This window comes from Onychomys torridus, chromosome 15, assembly GCF_903995425.1.
Source record: "Onychomys torridus chromosome 15, mOncTor1.1, whole genome shotgun sequence".
NCBI lineage: Eukaryota > Metazoa > Chordata > Mammalia > Rodentia > Cricetidae > Onychomys > Onychomys torridus.
Genome location: NC_050457.1, coordinates 61,846,574 through 61,867,740, shown reverse-complemented (window position 1 = coordinate 61,867,740; position 21,167 = coordinate 61,846,574). Strand labels below are relative to the sequence as shown.

At 33.9% G+C, this 21,167-nt stretch overlaps 1 protein-coding gene across 5 annotated transcripts in view; it reads right to left on the bottom strand.

Annotated features, from left to right (window-relative positions):
* The window catches only part of Cdh18 (cadherin 18), an 827,162-nt gene that overhangs the window by 39,886 nt on the left and 766,109 nt on the right, over positions 1-21,167 (bottom strand). For all 5 annotated transcript variants that reach the window (XM_036207191.1, XM_036207193.1, XM_036207194.1 and 2 more), the window contains one exon: positions 13,193-13,329. In XM_036207191.1, coding sequence (XP_036063084.1) covers positions 13,193-13,329 — 137 coding nt within the window. The remainder of the gene's footprint in view (positions 1-13,192; positions 13,330-21,167) is intronic.

Here is a 21,167-nt window from a genome sequence, read left to right as displayed (position 1 = left end):
AGTAGAGTTTCTACTCTATGTGCCTTTTATCATATCATGGCCAAAAAATTGTGAACTAAACTACTGTAAAATCTGGCTCATCTGTTTTTCCTCAGGTCTGCATATATTCATCATTTTAATTTAAATAGAAAAAATAGCGTAGAAAGAATTGAAAAGGCAGTCTAACCTGGGAAAATGAGTGGACCTCATATTTTTGTCAAAATAAATTGTTGTCATAGAAGCATCAAGTATACTAGTTACCTGATTCTGGATAATAGAAATGAAGGAAAGAATTGCCAGTCAGACAACTTCAGATATCCTATTACATAATTCAGTTGTTGTTGTAAGTTAATTGGTAATTAGAATCATTATAAATATTTGAGGGAATAGAAATATTAGTTTCCATGATAAGATCATGCTATTATGTACAAAATTTATATCCATAAACCTAAACTTCCATCAGTGAACCCAATTATTTTGTGTGAATTATGGATAAATAAAAAATTCTAGAGTATATTTAAGCCTAGTTTGAAACACACACACAAACTTATATGCATATATATATATGCTATATATATATGTATATATATATATACTCAGACTATATATATGTATGTATATATATGCGCACAATATGCACATACATATATATGAGTGTGTCTACATACATGTAGATAGATGGAGAGATAGAGGTGTGTGTGTGTGTGTGTGTTTGTGTGTTTGTGTGTGTGTGTATGTGCTGTGTATGTATCTGTATGTGTGTGAATAGTTGTTAGAAGGATACATAAACAACCTAAGGAAGCAAATAATAAACAGCAATCAGAAAAGAATGCCTCATCATAAAATGAAAGTCATTTATGTTATATATGTAATACTGTAAAATTCAATTATGGTCAGAGAAATAGCTCAGCTGTTAAAGGATCTGGCTGTCAAGCATAAGAAACCAACTTCTATCCCCAAAATCCTAATTCTAGAAGGAGAAAAATGATTCCAACAAAGGATTTTCTGACCTCCGCACAGGATCTGGCAAGTATTTTCAATGCCAATTAATCAGCTACTTATGAATAATGTAAAAATTGTTAAATTCATAATTAAACAGCCTCAAGATGAAATACAACTATAACAAAAGCATGTCTGATTTATAAAATTGACACGATAATGTTTAGTTATAAGTGCGACTTTGGTGTCTATTATGTGATCTATACTAGAAAAATAGAAGGTAATAGATAGATGATAGTATAAAAGTAGAAATACAAGTAAATTAGTTCACAAAAGATTTTCTCGTACAACTATGAGAACATAAAAATACCTTCTAAAATATTTTGTATTCACAGTATCATATCAAAATTAGACTGAAATTCTATCTCTATTCAGATAGATAAAATTAAGTGGAGTATCATTTTCAAATGATATCCAAATAAGAAGCTTCACCTTTGTAAAATATTAACAACAAATTTAAAAGTCAGTTTATGCTGGGCAGTGTTGCACCCACCTTTAATCCCAGCACTTGGGAGGCAGAAGCAGGTGGATTTTGTGAGTTCCATGCTAGCCTGGGCTAAAGAGTTCCAAAATAGGCTCTAAAGCTACACAGAGAAAACCTGTCTCAAAAAAACAAAACAAACAAACAAAACAAAAAACAAAACAAAAAAAACAAAAAACAAACAAAAAACCCCCAAAAACCATAAAAGTCAGTTTACTTCCTATAAATGTAGATTCACATGAATTTATTTCATTATTGAAACAATCACTGGTGCATGTCCAGAAAACTGAAACTTGAGTACAAATATTATGTAAACTTTAAAATAGGAGCACCAATTTCTAACATATCAAATATTAATTAACAGGAAAATAGTTCACTATTCTTTGATGGACAAATCCATATAGTGGAATATTGCTAACAAATAATAATTAAAACACATGTTTTTATTGGGAGCATGGGTAAATCTAAACATACTGTTTGTTTAACAGCAATACAAAGTTTACAAAGTATATGTAGAAAATCTTATAAACTTTATTTCTGTTTATGGAATGTTCTAGAAGTGCCAGAGATTTAAGTAAAAGAAGTGACAGCTGGGCAGAAAGGAACAAGGAGCAATGCTAAAGGGTAATGTTGAGGTATTTCTAAGAAGTCCACTTTACATCTTAGGATAGAAGTCAAGTGTGATTTCAAAAGGGTGTGCACTTTTAACTCATTGCAATGTAGCAACATCTGCCCATTTCATTGCATGTCAAAATTATCCAATCCAAGAGAAACTGCTAGAAAGGAAAATTAAATCCATATGCTTTCTGATTAAGACCCTAGTAGTCACCTTGTAAGTTAGGTCAAGGATTGAGTCTTACAGAAAATAAATGGTAAAGAATGAGATTAATCAATTCACTTTACATATGACATGCTTCAGTTATAACATTATTTCCTAGATGTCCCAATACGAGCTTGACTGTTGGTTACATAATGATCTAGAAAAGTTCAGTTCTGATTTTTCTCATATATGTATATGTCTAATTTTCATATATATATAATTTCTTCCAAATTACAATATTATTTATGATATATCTAGTAATGGTTAGTATTAATTTAGCATAATTTTCAACCAAGTTTATGGTAATAATAGGCACTTTCATTTATTATTTCACTATGTGTAATGTATTATGTTAAATTACATTTTTTAGTGATCTTCACTACAATAATATCTTGCATATGAGAAAATACATTATATCTTTGTTAAATAAACTCTCCAAATTCCAAGAGCTTGTAGTGACTAGAAGTAAAACTTACATGGTAATGGTATTATTACAGAGTCTGTAATCTTAAATATTATGTATAACTCTTCTATTAAGGTAATTTAAAGACTTCATTCACATGAAAATGATAGGTAATATATAAAGTATATAGACTTGTTACAATACAAATTGAAAATTATATATGATTAAATAAAATTAACCCCTATAGCTGTCACATCACAATTTCTTAAACCCCTTCATGACTCATACATATATTAGAAAATATTTTTGTATACTTTAATTTTCTAAACTTTAAAGTTACATAGGATTGTTTTTAAATCACTTTAAAGATTGTACTTTGGAGTGCAATCTTTCTTTATGACCTACGTTAAGAGATTTAAGTAACATTGAATATAGATTAGTATTTAGCTAAATTTCATATAAACACACATTTATGGAAACTTAAGTGAATAATAACACTAAATAAAACAATCTAGACTATTTCCAACAATACATAGCCATCTTTGTATAGCTATGTATGTATCTTGGATGTATCACAGGAAATAAACTCTGCAATATCCATGTATATTCAAGTATATTCAAAGCATATTATATCAGCAATGCCTCTAATACTAAAAACCAGAGTTCTGAAAACAACCCAAACACCATTGTTGGTTGCATATATCAACTAATATAAAGTATTTAACAATTTACATAAAATGAGTAAATATCTAACTTTTCTTAAGTATACACATATGTTCTCATTTCTTCTAGACACAGTCAATAAAACCTCAAAATCCTCAATAGATAAGCTGAAAATAAACCTTAATATATATTATAACTGACCAATGAATAAGTATGAAAATATGTACATTAATTCTTAGTAGTCAATAAGTTAATCTCCATATCATTAAATACAATAGTTCCGGTTGGGGGTTTAGCTCAATGGTAGAGCGCTTGCCTAGCAAGCGAAAGACCCTGGGTTCGATCCTCAGCTCAAAAATAAAATAAAATAAAATAAAAAAATAAATAAAATAGTTCCTCCAATTATGGACACGTGCTACAGATTAAATAAGGTATAATGGCAGCAAATATGGACTATCCTAGAAAATATCTCAGAGTGGCAGGATTTTCCACTACTACAGGAAATGATCTGTATTTCTGGGTTGATAATAAGGATGATTATGGTCTAGCCTGTAATTACACCTCCATGTTACTGTACACACATGTAATATATAAATTGTTACAGAATATTTACTCTATGGTAATAAAGGAACATGAAAATTTTACAAAACTGGAAAATCAATAAAAATAGGGAAATAGATTAGATCAAATAAAATTTGAAACGTATTTCCATATGAGTTTTATAAATCAATAAATATCTTCTAAATCAAGAGAAAAGTAAATAATGTGTCTTGTTTTCTCTTTTCTAATAATTGCAAATATTCTTTTTTACTATTAAGAACTTTTTAATTCATTTTACATACCAATAACAAATTCCTCCTCTTCCCTTCTCCTGCCTTAGTCCCCCACCCCACTCCACCATTTCCTCCTCTAAGAAGGTAAGGCCTCCCATGGGGAGTCAGCAGAGGCAGGTCTTTGTTAATTATCTACCAAATATTAAGAACCATCTATTTCAATACTCAGATTACTGTAAAACGCTTTCCTCCATGGGGAAGTCATTCTTCAGAGTCATCTCCACTGAATTTATAATCACTAAGAACACCCTGATGGGACTGTGTGAGATAGCATCATAGAAAGAGTTTACTGAACAGTAGGACAGGAAGACATTGCCCTCAATGTCCCATGGCCTGGAATTCTCTGTTGAATATAATGTCATCCCAAATGTGTACAACTTCATGGGCTGCCTTGAATCTGAACCATCCACCCAAACAGGTCTTGTTTTAATTGTCTAACATCAAGAGTGAATAATACATTTTAAAGGTGTTTAGAGTCAGTGTTTGGAGTACAAATTGTTCTTGTCATTCCTCAGACTAGACACTGACGTAGATGTGCACGCCCAGCACTCCAGATGAGTGTTTTATTTCTCTTGACTATTTCTGAAAGCGATAGCACTTCCAGTGCTGATATTCCCTTTGTGTGCCAAGGGAAGGAATTAGAATTGCTGTGTGTGCTAAGGAAAATTGATAACATGAACACATTTGTGGAAGGCAGATGACATATATCAAAATATCATAGTGACAGTAACAAAATGATGTGTGGAAGCTTTGGGAACTTGAAACCACTCAGTCTCTGCTAATAGATTTTCGAGTTATTAGATGCACCTGCCTAAAAAATAATTTCAGATTAAAGTCAAATGGGACTATATTCATCTCCCCTAAATTTAATTTGTACCACCTGAAGTTACCAGTTGAATTAAATTATAAAAATCTGGCTTTGGTCTTTAAATATATTTGCATGAGAACAAAAGAGTCAATGAATAGAGAAGATATAAAAATGACTTTTCAAATGAGATATGCATGTAATAAGAGAAAAATGTTAAATGGTGAACTGAAACTATGTATCGATATCACTACAAGCCACATACAATAGCTCTTGCTACCATTGTTTAATAATATACCTCTAAACTTCTCTGATCCCCTAACATCACCAGAATCATATTTGTAATAGCCTTTAATTTATGCATGCAAGAGAATCACAGCTAAGAAACAAAAACAAATAAATATGCTTGCCCCATACCATAGAGGTTCTGATTTATTCATTCAGGATGGACACAATGTGTCTGCACTATTATGATTTGAAACACCAAACTGGGAAAGCAATAGTTGGATCTGAATATCTTGAGTCACGTAAATTATGTACAATATAAGATCATTTTGATTTTGGTAGAAGTACACTTGCCATGCAGCAATAAAGTACAGACTCTCAATTTGATAAACTGATGAGGTTAAAATAAATCCTGATACTTAGCACATGTGAGAAAAAGAGTAGGCTGTGTAAGGCAAAGTGGGAAAACAGTAACTTAGTGCTGACTCTGGTGTACAGAAGAAATGAAGTTGGTGGCAGAAGCATGGTAGAACAATTGTCTAGCATTCACAAGGCCTAGGGAAAGAGGAATCAAGAAGTCAAAAAAGAAGACAAGACAGAGGGAGACATGGAGGGGGGTAGAGGGGTGTCTAGTCTTGTGGGTCACAAATTTGCTAAAGGAAGGAGTGAGGAATAGAGAATATCCTCATATTTAACAAAATTCTACTAATCAATTCCTTGTGCCAAAAATTTTACTATGTATTTTGAGACAACTTGGTCAATATGATTAAAATAGACGTGGTTCTTAAATTTGAAATGGTAACAATATACTAGAAACAATAAAGCATGGCAAAATGAAATGTGCTAAGATTTGCCTATACTTAACTCTTATAGAATGTTAGATCGTGAGGGCTGAAGTTGTAAAATTTTATAACAAGTTGAGATGAATGTCCTAGATATTACTACACTTCAATAGTTAAGTTATAAAGATAAAAAGAAATCGACAAAGTAGAACAGAAAAAATAAAAATAGTAAAAATCTGTATGAAAATTTGACATAATTGGATGCTATGAATAAAACCATGATGCATGTATTTCAAATTAACTTGACAATATTCTCATGTGAGTCATATTAAGAAAGCCTTTACCTTTCTATATGGACTTTCCTTCATAGGTTGTTGGTGTGTGTGTGTTTGTGTGTGTGCATGGGGCTGGCTGCATGTGTGCGTGTATTCAGGTATGTGCATGTACATGTGTATGTCTGTGTGTGTGTATGTGTTTCTATGATCAGTAATAGATAAATTATTTAAATTGATCCATCAATGGGAAGATTCTTTTTAAGTTCACATAGGATCTCATTTACAATTGGCTATTTAACTTTTATGCGCAAAAGAAAACCAGAGCAAAAGCACACTCAAATGTGAACATCTATATACATTGCTGAGTATTAATTCAGAATAAAGACTGAACTCTGCATTAGTCTATTTAAAATACCAGAAATTGAGAAATATAGAAATAAAAGCAGTATGAATGAGAAATACGAAGCCACTCTGAAGTTAATTTTATGTGTCTCCTTGGTTGGATCATGGTTTTCCAATCTCCGTGGTCACAGTTTATTCTGTAAGTTTCTATGACATTCTTGTATTTGAGATTGATGTTTAAACAGACAAGACAAACACAGCTGATTGCCTTTCATGCTGCACTTGAGCCTCATTCACATAGAGTCTTGAGAACAGCAGAAGGACTAACTCCTAAGCAACAAAGAAATCCCTTCCTGGTGGCATTCACCCTAGAGTATCAGCTTCTGCCTAATCTAAGTTAGCCTGTTCCCCAGCTTGCCTTCACATGCTATGCTTCTCTGAATTTTAAAGCTCTGAACTACTGTGGTGCTTTGAGTCAATACATGGCTACAAATCAGACTCTCCCAGTTGTTGCTTCTCTCTCTCTCTCTCTCTCTCTCTCTCTCTCTCTCTCTCTCTCTCTCTCTCTCTCTGTGTGTGTGTGTGTGTGTGTGTGTGTGTGTGTGTCTGTCTGTCTCTCTCTCTCTCACACACACACACACATGCTCACATGCTCTCCCCCCCCCTCTGCTTCCTCAAGGGATCATATATTCACTATATGCTTCCTCAAGGGATCATATATACACTATATGCATACACCATTCTCAACAATACTGACAAATATTTGCATATGACTCTATCTAGAAATTGGACAACATGTGCAGGGCAAATACTCATCCCTCTCCAGACAACTGAATACATTCATAATCTTCTCTATTAAATTCTCACTGAGAGACTAAACTCCACATTTTTTTCTATATCTAGTAACAAATATCCTTTTGCTACAATAAGGACTATTAATATAATTTTCTGCTTATCATGTCCCTAAAATAAACACATCCACAGTCAAAATAATGTGTCTACTATGCTTGCTAACTAAACGTCACTATCTGCAAAATGTCATTCATTGATATTGCCAAAATGTGTTATACAATAAATGTATTATTGTGGAGATTTTAAAACATACCAAACCAAAGGCTAAACAGGAGCCTTTTCCAGTTGGTAGCTGAAGAGATTGAGAGATTTAATCAACAGAAAGACCTATTCTGATGAAGGTTTAGAGCAATATAAGTTGGAATGCAAGCTTCCTACACAGGAAGGAGCACTCTAAGCTGATAACAGGAAGAAAGCAAGAGCTCACTTCAGTATTCTCAAGGGAGTTGGTTTTGCCAAAGAGAATGAGTTTGAAATCAGATTTGACCAAAGAGCCCCCAGAAGGCCCACCCAGTTGACATATGACTTCAGTATTTTTAAGCCATAGCTTTAATCCAACTGAGTCTACCTCTTGACATGTTGTTTCTTCCTCCTTTCCTTCTTCATATTCTTCCTTTTGATCACCCCTCTCTGAGACTGATAGAGGTTGAATCTGTAGTTCCAGACTGGTCTAGAATTCATTGTATGTTCCTGGTCATTCTGAGTTCTTGGATTACAGGAAGAATCCCCTCAAGTTTAGAGAATCCGTTAACAAATATGCTCTACTCCAATATAGTAGTTATCATTTGCCAATGCAAGTAATAAAATACCAGTGCTACAAGACATATTAAAAACAAACATACCTATAAAGGTCAGAAAATTATTAAAGGGGTAATGGAAAGGACTTTCAAAGACAGTGAGGTAGAACACACTGGCATAGAGAACTAAAAGTAAATATTGCCAAAGGAGGGGCTTAACTAGATGAGGATCCCAAAGGTAGGGCAAAGAAGGACTATGGCAAGGTATAAATAACACTACAGTTGGTTTGAAGAAGACCTATAAAACTACTGCTGTACAAGATTACACACCTGTACACAAATTGTGAAAGCAGATAAGAATCAGGCAACAATGCACTTGCTAGATACCATAGGAAATTTTTAGTGTTGACTACAATTAGAGTTTTCTCTAGAATGTAGCACATAATAAGTTGGCATATCTCCAGTGAATGATCACACATCTAAGAATATTTGGATACCATAAATGATCAGTGTTAAAAGATTAAAGGAAATGAACATAAAATTCAGCAGCTATGGAAGTGAGGGAGATCTGAAAAGAGCTGTGGGGGGAAATATGACTAAAGTATGCTGTATGATACTTTCAAAGAAGTAGCAATAAAACCACACACACACACACACACACACACGCACACACACACACGCACACTGCAACTACAATTTGCTAACTGTAATGGAATATTTCCACAGATAGTTACTTATAAAATAGTAGTTTCTTAAGAACTGTGATAGATGATGTAATAAAGATTTATTTCACAACTAATGGGGAACTTTTTGAATATATCTTATTATTGTGCTACATTTACAAATGGAAAAAAATAAGACTTTCCCACAATTTGAATAAGTATGATTCACAAAATTTAAATCAACTTCAGTAAACTAAAATGATTGGTTTCAATAGTATTGGCTTATCTAATGCACAGGTGTAAACACAGAGGCATCAAATATTCAAATATATATTTTATTATGCTTCAGTGCCCTTGTCTGTGTGATAGTAATAGCTTGTATCCATGTTTCACAGAAGTTTTTATTAAGATAACTTATCTGGTTAAGTATACCTATAACAGGGAAAAGCCAGATATCCAATAATCTAGGAGGTATGTCAGTCCTTGTGCTCGGTGATATGTACTAGGGGAACCAAGAATGTTAAGCATACAGGGTTTTCTCTTCAAGGAAAGAGAAAGATAATCTGTTTCCCACATGGAAGGCTGACAGTGGACATGGTTTATAGACCAGTGGTCTTTGTCCTATCTATGAGGCTGAGATCATACTGATTTCTCCTTGAGACCTTTAGAATAAGCTCATTTTTCTCACTCAATCGATAGGACCTATTTTTATGAAAAGAAGGTGGATATAGTCATGTCTTAAGCTTTGTTGTGTACACAAGATTGAGCTAATTACCACCAAGAAAATTTTTTAAACAAAATGCTCTATATTTAAATATGCCAAAAATAAACTACTTGGGCTCTGATTTTCTAAGTAGAACCAACACGCGGCTGCTCAGCCATGTTGAACCAAACTATCTTATAAGCTCTCAAAGATCATTACTATGCTGGCCATGGTGATCACAGAGACTCCCATATCATAGTTAATTTTGATCACACTAGAAAAAGATATCATAATCTAGGGACATTGCTATCGCTTTCACCATGTGCTTAGGCAGCTGAACCCTCACAGTGAACAAGGGCAAGAGAATGTTAGAATAAACTCAGATTCACATTCTAGATTGTTAATGTCACTATTGCTGCATTTGCGCTCTTGCTGAATGTGCACAGGCATCTTGGCTGAATTCTTCATTGTCATACTACAGATACAAGGTCTGTTCATAGAGACAATGCCCAGCTTTCTTATTCCCTTGGCATGCTCCCCCTACAAAGCCCAGGCAAGCCTTAGGCTCTTGCCTCACATTTGGGGTGCATGGGATTACATATGTGCTATGCACCCTGTGACCAAGTATTCTTGTTCTCCTAAAACCTGATACATTGCCCATGAGGGCTCTTCTCTTATTTGCATAATTCCCACAGTAGAAAAAATAAAGTGCTTTAAATATTAGCCAGTAGAACCAATTTCACAGGACAATCTACTGTGTAGAAAATATTATATTAAGAAGAATTTTAAAAAGCATTTGAAAAAATAGCAACTGCATTCGTAAGCAGAGCATGTTTTTCCCATGGGGCTAATGTTGATGTTAATGCTCACAATTACGGGAGAGCTTCTGTCCCTACTAAAGAACAGTTAGGCTTGGCAATAGGTGTTGGAGATGTACTTCTCTGAAAGCAATCTCCCAACATGGCTATAAAATCTTAACTATTGCTTATTCATGTTGTACACCTGTTTATGATTGGGATTAAATTATATTTCAGTAATGCTCATTGAATGGGTCTCTATGGCTTTCTTATTACCAACTATAAAATTCAGGAAATTACAATTTAGTAGACTGTTTTACTTAGTAGATGTATATTAACTCTATTCCCACAAGGAGAAATAGCAAATAGAAAGAGAAAAAAAAAAACTCAAGTAAATAATTAAAATTTTACTATTACGAAAATAGGATTTCCCTTTGGTAATGGCTGCAGATGATACATTTTTTTATATGCAAGTGTTTGTGTCTATTTGTAAGTCAGTTTCTATTGGACACAAACTTTATTGGGACTTAAGTGATGATTCAGAATTATAAAACAGATTCTTATATAAATCCTGGGAATTGTTTCCCTCCTCAACATGATCTACTCAAAGTTTTCAATATTTCTTTGTAGGTATTTTCAAATGTTAATTCCAATTTCTCACCTGATTCTTAATATTATTTATTATTTATTTAAATGCTCACCCACAAATAAAGATGTAAAAAAAATTTAGCCTGGAGATTTAGAAAATGAAAATTATCTGGAATGATATGAAATTAACCTATTCATGTGTTCTTCATAACGAATCTACTTTCTAATAGTATGATGAGAATACAATTTAAATAAATGTAGAGGAAAAAAACATTATAAAAGTTACAGATTGGAAGGAACATAGTGAAACAGTGTCTTCTGAAAATGAAAGGGCAAAGCATTTATGGACTCACAGTAGTGACTGAAGAAGAAGATCAAGCCAGGAAAGAAGTTAGTTAGCATGGATGGAGCAGGAATTTACGGTGCTCCTAGCCCTGGCTGAAAAGCTGTGGAGAGTCAATCACTTCTTTAAGGAAATGGCTTCTGGTAGGATAACCGTGCTCTGTGAATGGCTCCAAACATATGACAATGGATTTTGCAGGTTATAAGAAAAAGTGTAAATGAAATTGGGAGGGATCTGAAGGGGAAGTTATCAATATGGAAAGAGGTAGAAGGAGAAATGGGGGATATAATCAAAATTGATTGTATGAATGTATGAAATCCTCAAAGAATTGATAAAATTACTTATTTAAAAATGTGAATAATATGGACAGAATGAATGAAAGATTATCATGAACTAGTATGGATTTATAAAAAAAAATATGAAAGAGGACATGACATAGAGATATCACTTCACATCCTCACAAAGGATAGGCAGGAATATAGGTCAATTGCAATATAGGAATTTTTATCTCATTTGCATGAATATAAAAACTGTGCAGCTTTATAAGAAAATAGTTTGTCAGTAAAATGTTTAAGCAAGTATTTACCATGTAAAACATGAATTCTAGACTTAAGATTATTTAAATAAAATGTAAGGAAACACTGCTACTCTAGTATTTTCATGTAAATGTGAATAAAAACATTATTAATAATCTAAATGTAAACCAACACTGATATCTATAAGTAAGGAGAGTTAAATAAAATTTGTTCGATCCATACATCATAGGAAGCTTTATTTTCATATGGATGTACCATTACAAAAAATAATATACTAAATGAAACATTTCAGACACAAATTGTCACATATTCTATAATTGTCCTGGAGGAATCACCTGTAAGAATCTATTCTAGAGAAATAGGAAATGTATCTGTGGTTTTTCCTATTCTGTAAGAAAATAAAGGTTTTTCCAATATCAATTGTAATATTGGAGGAATTATACACATTAGACATATACGATGCCAATCATAGCTATGTGAATCTCTTTAAATAATTGTTTATATACTGCATCATCTTCAGTAAATAAAGAGCATGATTCCTGTTTACATAGCAATATTTTTCACTCTGAAATACTCATGCTACAATATTTGTTTTTTGTTATGAGTTTTAAAATATTTCTTAAAGATTCATATCATTTTGTTCACAACTCTAAACTGAAGCTAAATGGTACCTTTGTTTATTTCCTACCATATTAGGATACCTTTATCAAGAAGTTAGATCTCTTTACAAAAGTTTTGTTTCAATTTTATTGACAGTCATATTTTATTTATTCAACACCCATATAATAGAGGTTTGTATGTGTGTGTGTGTGTGTGTGTGTGTGTGTGTGTTCTTTTTGTTGTGGTGGTGGTTTCTGTAAACCTGTGTTTATGCACTGCCCTAGATGGGTGTCCAGTTCCTCAGCTTTGTGTTGTAAGATTTGCTTAAATAGAGGTTAGAGACACCATTGCCTTTTCCCAAGGGATTCTTTTACTCTAAATGCTATAAGTGCTAATTCAAGCAAGGGTAATATGTGATATCTAGGGGCTGAACTGCCAGATAATAAGTACCCTTGTTGAAAAGACTTGGTGGCATAAATGAAGAATAAGTACATGGAACAGAAAAGTGACACAATTAAGAGGAAAATCAAACACACTTGACTCAAGGCTGTCTGTAACATCAATTTTCTAACTTCATGCTGGCATGAAAGTGAAGGAAAACATAACAAAACTTACTCATTACATTACAAACATGGGAATGACCTCATCTATATAGTCTCTGAAATTCTGACAAAAAAGAAACAGGGGGTTACCTTGCTAGCCAGCAAATCTCTGCATGCGATTTCATGCACAATGACAATGTTTCCTGGGACACATAAGCAGTTTACCGTTTTCCGAAGCCGTCACTGTGATATTGTACCAAGGCATTTCTTCTCTATCAAGTACTTTTGAAGTCTTAATGGTTCCAGTATTGGCGTCGATGTTGAAAAATCTGTCCTCTTCAGCACTGTGGTTGATGAAATACCTGGAAAAAAAAAATGAAAGTCTTCTTTGTAAGAAATGATAAATAAGGACAATAAAATATAATAAAGGAAGTTACTAAATCATGTGCATTAAAATGCAATTATACTTTAATATCTGTATTTGACTTAAGAATTCTTTTTTTTTTTTGTTTTTGTTTTTTGTTTTTTGTTTTGTTTTGTTTTGTTTTTCGAGACAGGGTTTCTCTGTGTAGCTTTGTGCCTTTCCTGGAACTCACATTGGAGACCAGGCTAGCCTCAACCTCACAGAGATCCACCTGACTCTGCCTCCATAGTGCTGGGATTAAAGGTTTATGCCACCACTGCCTGGCCGACTTAAGAATTCTTTAACAATTATATTTCATAGAACCTATTACAGTGTGTGTGTGTGTGTGTGTGTGTGTGTGTGTGTGTGTGTGTGTGTTGCAATGGATAGGTTGTGATCTGGGGAATATTGTATTAAAGAGAGTTACAGACAATGAGGAACATTTTAAATAAATGAAGATATAGATTAGTGTGTGAGGGAAGCCATTAATGCTTTCTTGTTGCCTGTACACACATTCTGTGTCAGTTGTGTTGCACTACTCAAGTGACAAGGAAAAACCCACTTACTGAGTTGGATAAAGGAGTGAGGGACTGCCATTGTATAGCTATGACATCACACTCAGATGGATGTAGGGAATGGAAGGAAGGATAGAACATGGTGTGGATTTCTATGTGTTCTAAACAGGAAATGTGGATTCAAAATCAATCAGCATTAACTTAAGTCATTGGGACAGTAGCATCCAATTTGAAAGGAAGTTGAAAGAAAAAAGGAAATAAAAAAGTACAGAGCTAATGTCAACAGCTTTTAGAGACTAAAGTAATTTCATTGTTTTATGACAATAGGTGGTAGAATAAACAAAAACTAAGTCTGAGGAGGCAGGAGACAAAAAAAAAAAAAATACAGTGTCCCAAGCAAGGTTTAGAAATTTAGGGGAAAAAATGAACACAAATAACCAATAATTACAGGTAGGAATTTAAGCTCCTTAGCCATCAGTGAGATGCAAAGTAGAACTATTTTGAGATTTCATCCCACTTCAGATAGAATGAAAGAAATGCTGCTACAGATTCAGGGAATTAGTTATCCATGATGTAATATGATGTAACATCTTCAGTGTCTATGTTACAAAATACCTAAGAAGTCAGCAGAAACAACTCTGGGTGTAACTATGAGGATGTCTAATGAGAAAGTCAGACAATGAAGCATTTGTTCTTATGAATGGATTGATGCTTTCTTTGATGGACTTATGGTGTCTCTAATGGGAAATAATGAAAAACGGGAGGTAGGGTTTAAGTAGAGGAGGTAGGTCCAAGATGCATGCATTGAGGCTTCATCTAACATGGCTTTCTCCTGCAGTAATTTCACTGCTGGATGTTCACCATGAAGTTCCTCTAATACATGCTCACACCCTCTGTTTCTCCACCTCATATTTAGTTCTGAGCACTGGGCCAAATAGCAAATGAGTGAACGTTTCTATAACTGTGAAAGAAAATATATTATTTTTCTCTTATTTATTTTATGTAATGTAGATACTTGATCACCACAATAAACTAATACAATCTACTGAAAGCTACTTCTAATATGTGACCATTAATAAAGTGAGATATTCATATTGTTGTACAATTAGATTATAGGAAGTACAACTGACTTATTGCTAATTGCTAGTTGCCCAGTAGTCCATAAAAACCCTCTCATTGGACCAGTCTCTGGTGTAAACATTAACTAATTTAGCACCAGCAGGTAAAGACTTCTCTTTGCACCTTACATAACAAGAAATCTTTTGTTAGAGTTTCAATTTTACACAGAATTATATGTTATGGTTATGTATTTTCCCACCACCTACTAAGACATAAAACATGTATCTATTATACTTCTAGTATGTATATTTCAAACAGTGTGAACAATGAAAGAACTTCAATTTTCCAAAATCAGATGAAATTTTTTATTCAAAAAATAGCACTTCACTGACCAAGAAACAGGCTGAAAACTTATGACTGTAGTAAACAATTAATATCACTAATGACTGTCTTGAATTAAATATTCCCTTCCAAAAATGCTATAATAAAGAAGTCACTGAGTTCTTCATTCAGCACTCATTTTCCCTATGATACTGCAGGCATGGGGCAAAGATAATTAATTTTCATGATAAAGTGTATGGGAAAAGTTGTTTTTTCATTTTAATATTTCATAATCTCATTACTCATAGGTATTTGCTTTATGCATTATTTTCTTTCTCTTACATCCAAAACTTAATTTCAAGCAAGCATCAAAAATATATTTCTACACTTATTTACTCTAAAAATATTAAAGTGTAGATTACTTCTCTCTGTGATTATCCTGTATATACTTGTAAATACAGCATGTGGGTGGTAAGGAAAACTCATTGAGATTTCTTCCCTACATAGCTGTTTTGCAAGGTGGTTGATTAAGAATAATAGTTTGAATAAAGTTTAATAATCTTTAATTATCCAGCAAAATATGGTATAACATGGGAGTTTGACTTTCTCTGCAGTTTAACTAAAGGTCACACATCTGAAATATGGCTCTATTTCATAATTTCAAAGTTCTTTTCAGAAGGTTAGCCTGTGAAATGCATGAACCACACAGATATTCAGAAAGTAATCATTGTAAGTAAATAAACCAAAAGTATCATTTATCATATGGTGAATCTTATATTATACTTCAGTGTCTAATAAAAACCATGTAAACAAAGCATATACTGTGTTACACAGAATTCTCTATGATGGTTAAGATCCCATCATTCAGCACTTTTATGTAAAGATGTTTTTCATCAGTGAATACAAGAGGACTGCTCTAGTCATATGCGGCCCCTTGCATCTTAAGTGTCATATGTGCATGTGTTTTAAAGTACAGTCTTAATCTCTATGTTCTATTAAAATTATGTAATTGACAATATTAAAGCACAATTAAAAGGCAGGAGCACCTAGTTTTGAACAAGGCCCTACTTCTCCTGCCTCTATTCTTTTCTTATTAAATGATTCTGGGGGATCTTTACCATTATATTCAGAGACATTGTACTATTTTGATTAAAGTGTACTTACAATTGAATTAAGAGAACGATACAAATTAGTCAATACAGTAAGCAAATTTTCATATTAATTTCTCTATTAAAGTTAAACAATAATTTTAAAAAGTATTTGATGGTAATTCAATTTTCCTTTAAAAACTATTAGTCAAATATTCAGTCTCAATTATTTTTTTCTAACCACTATGCTTCAGCAATTCTGCCAATGTAACCATGTCATTATTTTCAAATTTCACTTTTCTGTGAGTTTGTAACATCCACAGTTAGTGGAGCATTCAGCAACTGTAATCCATCATAGATAATGTGAATATTTCTGGAGAGCATACAAAAGTCAGTGTACCAGACAAGATACAGTGAGCATGGTAGCAGCATTTATTTACACAGATTCTAATAAATCTCAGAACAAGCAATGCAAACATTTAGATTCTTAGCCACCATTAAAAAATAGTAAAGAGAAAGAGAGAGAGAGAGAGAGAGAAGAATGTTGTATGTTACAAAACTTATTTACAATCTGGGTCACAATTCAAAATATTATAATGATTTAATTTTTATGTTAGCAAACAAATGTGTCATCAAGACCATATTAAAAATCATTCAAAATACCTCTTGATACTTTCTGCTATTTGTAAAGTAATTAAAAAAATAAGAGAAAAGGGATTCTGTGAGCTAGGGTCATCAAGATAATGACTGGAAAACCTAAAGAGACCAAACCAAACTAGTGGGAACTCATGAATTTTAGATCAAGAGTATGGAGCCTGCATGTCACTAGACTAGGCCCTCTCTATAGCGAAACAGTTGTACAGCTTGATCTGCTTTAAGGGGCCCCCAGCAGTAGGATGAGAATCCATCCCTGGTGCATGAGCAGGCTTTTTGGAGTCCAGTATCTATGTTGGAACAGCTTGCACAGCCTTGACTCAGGGAGAGGGGCTTGGACCTTCATCTACTAAATGTACCTCCCCATAGAAGGCCTTATCTTCTTGTAGGAGGGAATGGAGGGTAGGTTGGGATGGGGAGGCTGGGGGTGGGAGAAGGGAAGACAGGGATTTTTTTTTTAGTTAGTTAAAGTGATTTAATAGTCCCTTCTCTGTCATGTACTCCCTGAAAGCAGGATATTTGTCTATATTATCCTAATTAATCTTAGAAATTTATTATTAAATATAGAGCATATATACATTAGAAATGCCATGTATATATTTTCTTTTTTAAAAATATTTTTATTTTATAATTAATTTAATTTTACATATCAGCTACAGATTCCCCCATCCTCCCTCCTCTCACCCCCCAGCCTTACCCCCAACCCACCCCTCATTCCCACCTCCTCCAAGGCAAGGTCTCCCTTGGGGATTCATCCCAGCCTGGTAGATTCATTTGAAGCAGGTCCAGTCCCCTCTTCCCTGCACCAAGGCTGAGCAAAGTGTCTCAGCATAGGCCCTAATTTCCAAAAAGCCAGCTCATGCACCAAGGACAGGTCCTGGTCCCACTACCTGGAAGACAAACATGGTATGTACTCACTCATAAGTGGATATTAGATGTAAAACAAAGGATAACCAGACTGCAACTCACAACACCAGGGAGGCTACCTAGTAAAGAGGACCCTAAGAAAGACACAGGGATTGCTCAATGACAGAGAAATGGATGAGATCTACATGAGCAAACCGGGGGTAATTAGGGGTAATGAAGGACAAGGGTTGGGGAAAAGAGAGCTTAGGGGAGCAGGAGATCCCAGCTGGATAAGGAACAGAGTGAGAGAACAAGGAAAGAGATACCACAATAAATGAAGACACCATGGGAATAGGAAAAAGCAGATGCAGACATCCAAGGCCAAACACCATGTGGAGCTTCAGGAGTCCAATTGGCAGGAGAGAAGAAGGATTTTATGAGCAAGAGATATTGAGACCATGATTGGAAAAAAACACAGGGACAAATAGCCAATTAGTGGAAACACATGAACTGTGAACCAATAGCTGAGGACCTTCCATGGAATTGGACCAGGCCCTCTGGATAAGTGAGACTGTTGATTAGCTTGAACCATTTAGGAGGCCCCCAGGCAGTGGAACTGAGACCTGTCCAAAATTTTCTTAATTTAAAAAAAGGTTAAATTTTTTTCTGCTTTTCTTACAATTAATAGAAGTCTTAAAGAATGACATTTTGTTGTTTCTTAATTAAATACATGAAAGGCATTGTATGGTGCCTAAAAGGTATTCCCACTTTACATTCTAAAATCTAAATCTAAATCTAAAATCTAAAATTTTATAGTGTTTTATTGAATGTGTTAAAATTCCACCTATCTAAATGTAAACTCAAATCATTAGCAGACTGTGTCACAGATTTCCAAAGGTTGGGGAGGCGGGGAGCATTTGTTCATCTGGTAACAACAGGTTCACCTTTCTGAAAGCCCATGTCAGAAAGAGGAGTTTGCGTTTCCCAGCACCTTCTATGTGAAGTCCCTCAGTTTACCTCTATTACACCAGAAAGTAAATGCAGGTTGCTTAAACCAATGAGCTTTTGGTGCCTGTAGGTGCCACTCTAATTTTGTGTATTTTTAAACAAAAAGTAATGATTATAGTTCTGAAAATTGCATGTTATTTTGAGTTAAACTGTAGTTGAGAGCTTCTCTCCAGGTTCCACCAAGCCCTTGCGGTGCCACAACCCACGTATAAAATAATCATACAGACACATATTATTTAAACTGCTTGGCTATTAGCTCAGGCCTACCATTGTCTAGCTCTAACTCTTATATTTAACCCATTTCTATTAATCTATACTTTGCCACGTGGCTTGTGGCTTGCTGGTGTCTTTACATGTTGCTTCTCCTGGCAGCGGCTGGCAGTGTCTCCTCCCAGCCTTCCTGTTCCCAGCCTTCTCCTCTTCCTTGTCCCGCCTACCCTATCCTTCCTGCCTGGCTACTAGCCAATCAGCACTTTATTTATACAGAGTGATATCCACAGCATTAAACAAATAACCCCCTCCCAAAAAAAAATACAGAAAACACAAAATTGATATGGTTTGCTATAAAAATGTGAAGATTCTAATAGTTTAGAAAACTGAAAAGTAAAATAAAAATAAAGTCAAGCAGAGTTTCACAGTGTGTGTAAGACTACAATATTTTTATTATTATTATCAGTTCTACAAGTGGGAAATTAATTTCATTTTGTAGCATATTGCAAGGTACATCCATTCTGAGTAATGTCCCTTAATTACTAAACATATGATCCCCATGAAAGGAAGACAAATGGGGCTTGTTTTTATTTTTTGTTATAATTCTCTTTCTCTCTCTCTCTTTTTCTCAGTTTGTACCTTGCATCCTATGTGAATGACACATTTTTATTAAAATCAAGAATGAATATTATGTAAATCATATACTGTAATAGCAGCTCTGGAGTTTCTAATTATTTCTAGGCAACTGAAGTAAATTCATTTTATTTTTTGAATAAAAACAAATCATAAAATAATTGTTATGCTAATAAACCCATTAGCATTTGAAAACTATGTATCAATCATCTCTCTCCAGCAACACCTAATGTTATTGAGTATTCAGTTCCCTTTCCAATAACATGAGGAAAATACTAAGTCAACCAGAAATATCACAGGACAATAAATTAGTCATAGAACTCATTCATTTTTCTTGGAGCATTCACATGACCACACTGCACATTGACATACATATATTGACTTTATATCTTCCAGAAAGATCCTTTAAATTTGATTTTATGAGTATTGTTCCTGTAACAGTTCATTTCTCTTCCAATGAATCAGAGTTTCTTAATCTTAGTCATATTAGCTCTTGAGGTCATAGAATCCTTTGTCATGTTACTGTTTTATTGGTTAGACTTTGGGTATCCCAAGTTCTTTTCTGTATCTCTTTCAGTTACTATTACATCTTAGACACACATACCTACAAAATGCATTGGGAGGCCTTTGATGTGTAAGGTTGTAAGAGAATAACTCTCCCAGGAGAGGATTGAGGATGTGTTGCCAGTAATGGCACATGGGAGGCCTCCCCAAACACTCTGGGGTTCTAATATGGAACTAAGAGAAATAAATGTACATTGTTTATAAGCCAGCCATGTTGTGGTTATTCCTAACAGAAGTCAAACCAACAAAGAGGAAAGTAATCTACCAAAAACCACAAAATTTAAAATGGCCATGATACCCAATACTTGAATGTTAAGTTTAAAAATTAAAAAGAAAATATTCAAAATAAAGAGAAATAAAATAAAATTTGCCCAAAAATTATAAAAAAAGATGAAGCCCTTTCTATAGTTATTTGCAATATATTCACGTAAGAAAATCTAAATGACGACTGGCCTCATTTTTTTCTCTGCTCTTTGTCAAATGAACTCAGAATAAGAAGAAAGCTCTAGTTGAACTAGAAAGCAAGCTCACAGCAAATAGACAGCCAGGCAGGGTGGAGCCTCAGCTTTCCAGGGCAAATAACTACGAGAAGGAAATATTTCTTATCTTCTCACTATGTAATTATTTTTTTCTGTTTTACCAAAAGCAAGATTGATGAATATACATCTTTATGCACAGATTTTTTTCTAAGTACTAAAATGTCCTTAAAATTAGACTGAAATTTGGATATGTTTAGAAAATCAAATACAGTATTTCTACAAATATTACTAGAGAAAGAGGGAAAACATACAATGAAGTAACTTAGAGGTTATTGGAGAGAGGGTACAGTCTATCTTTCCTCACCAGTGTAATCTTTGATCAATTTCCTTTGATTTACCAATTATCTCCCACCCACGCTG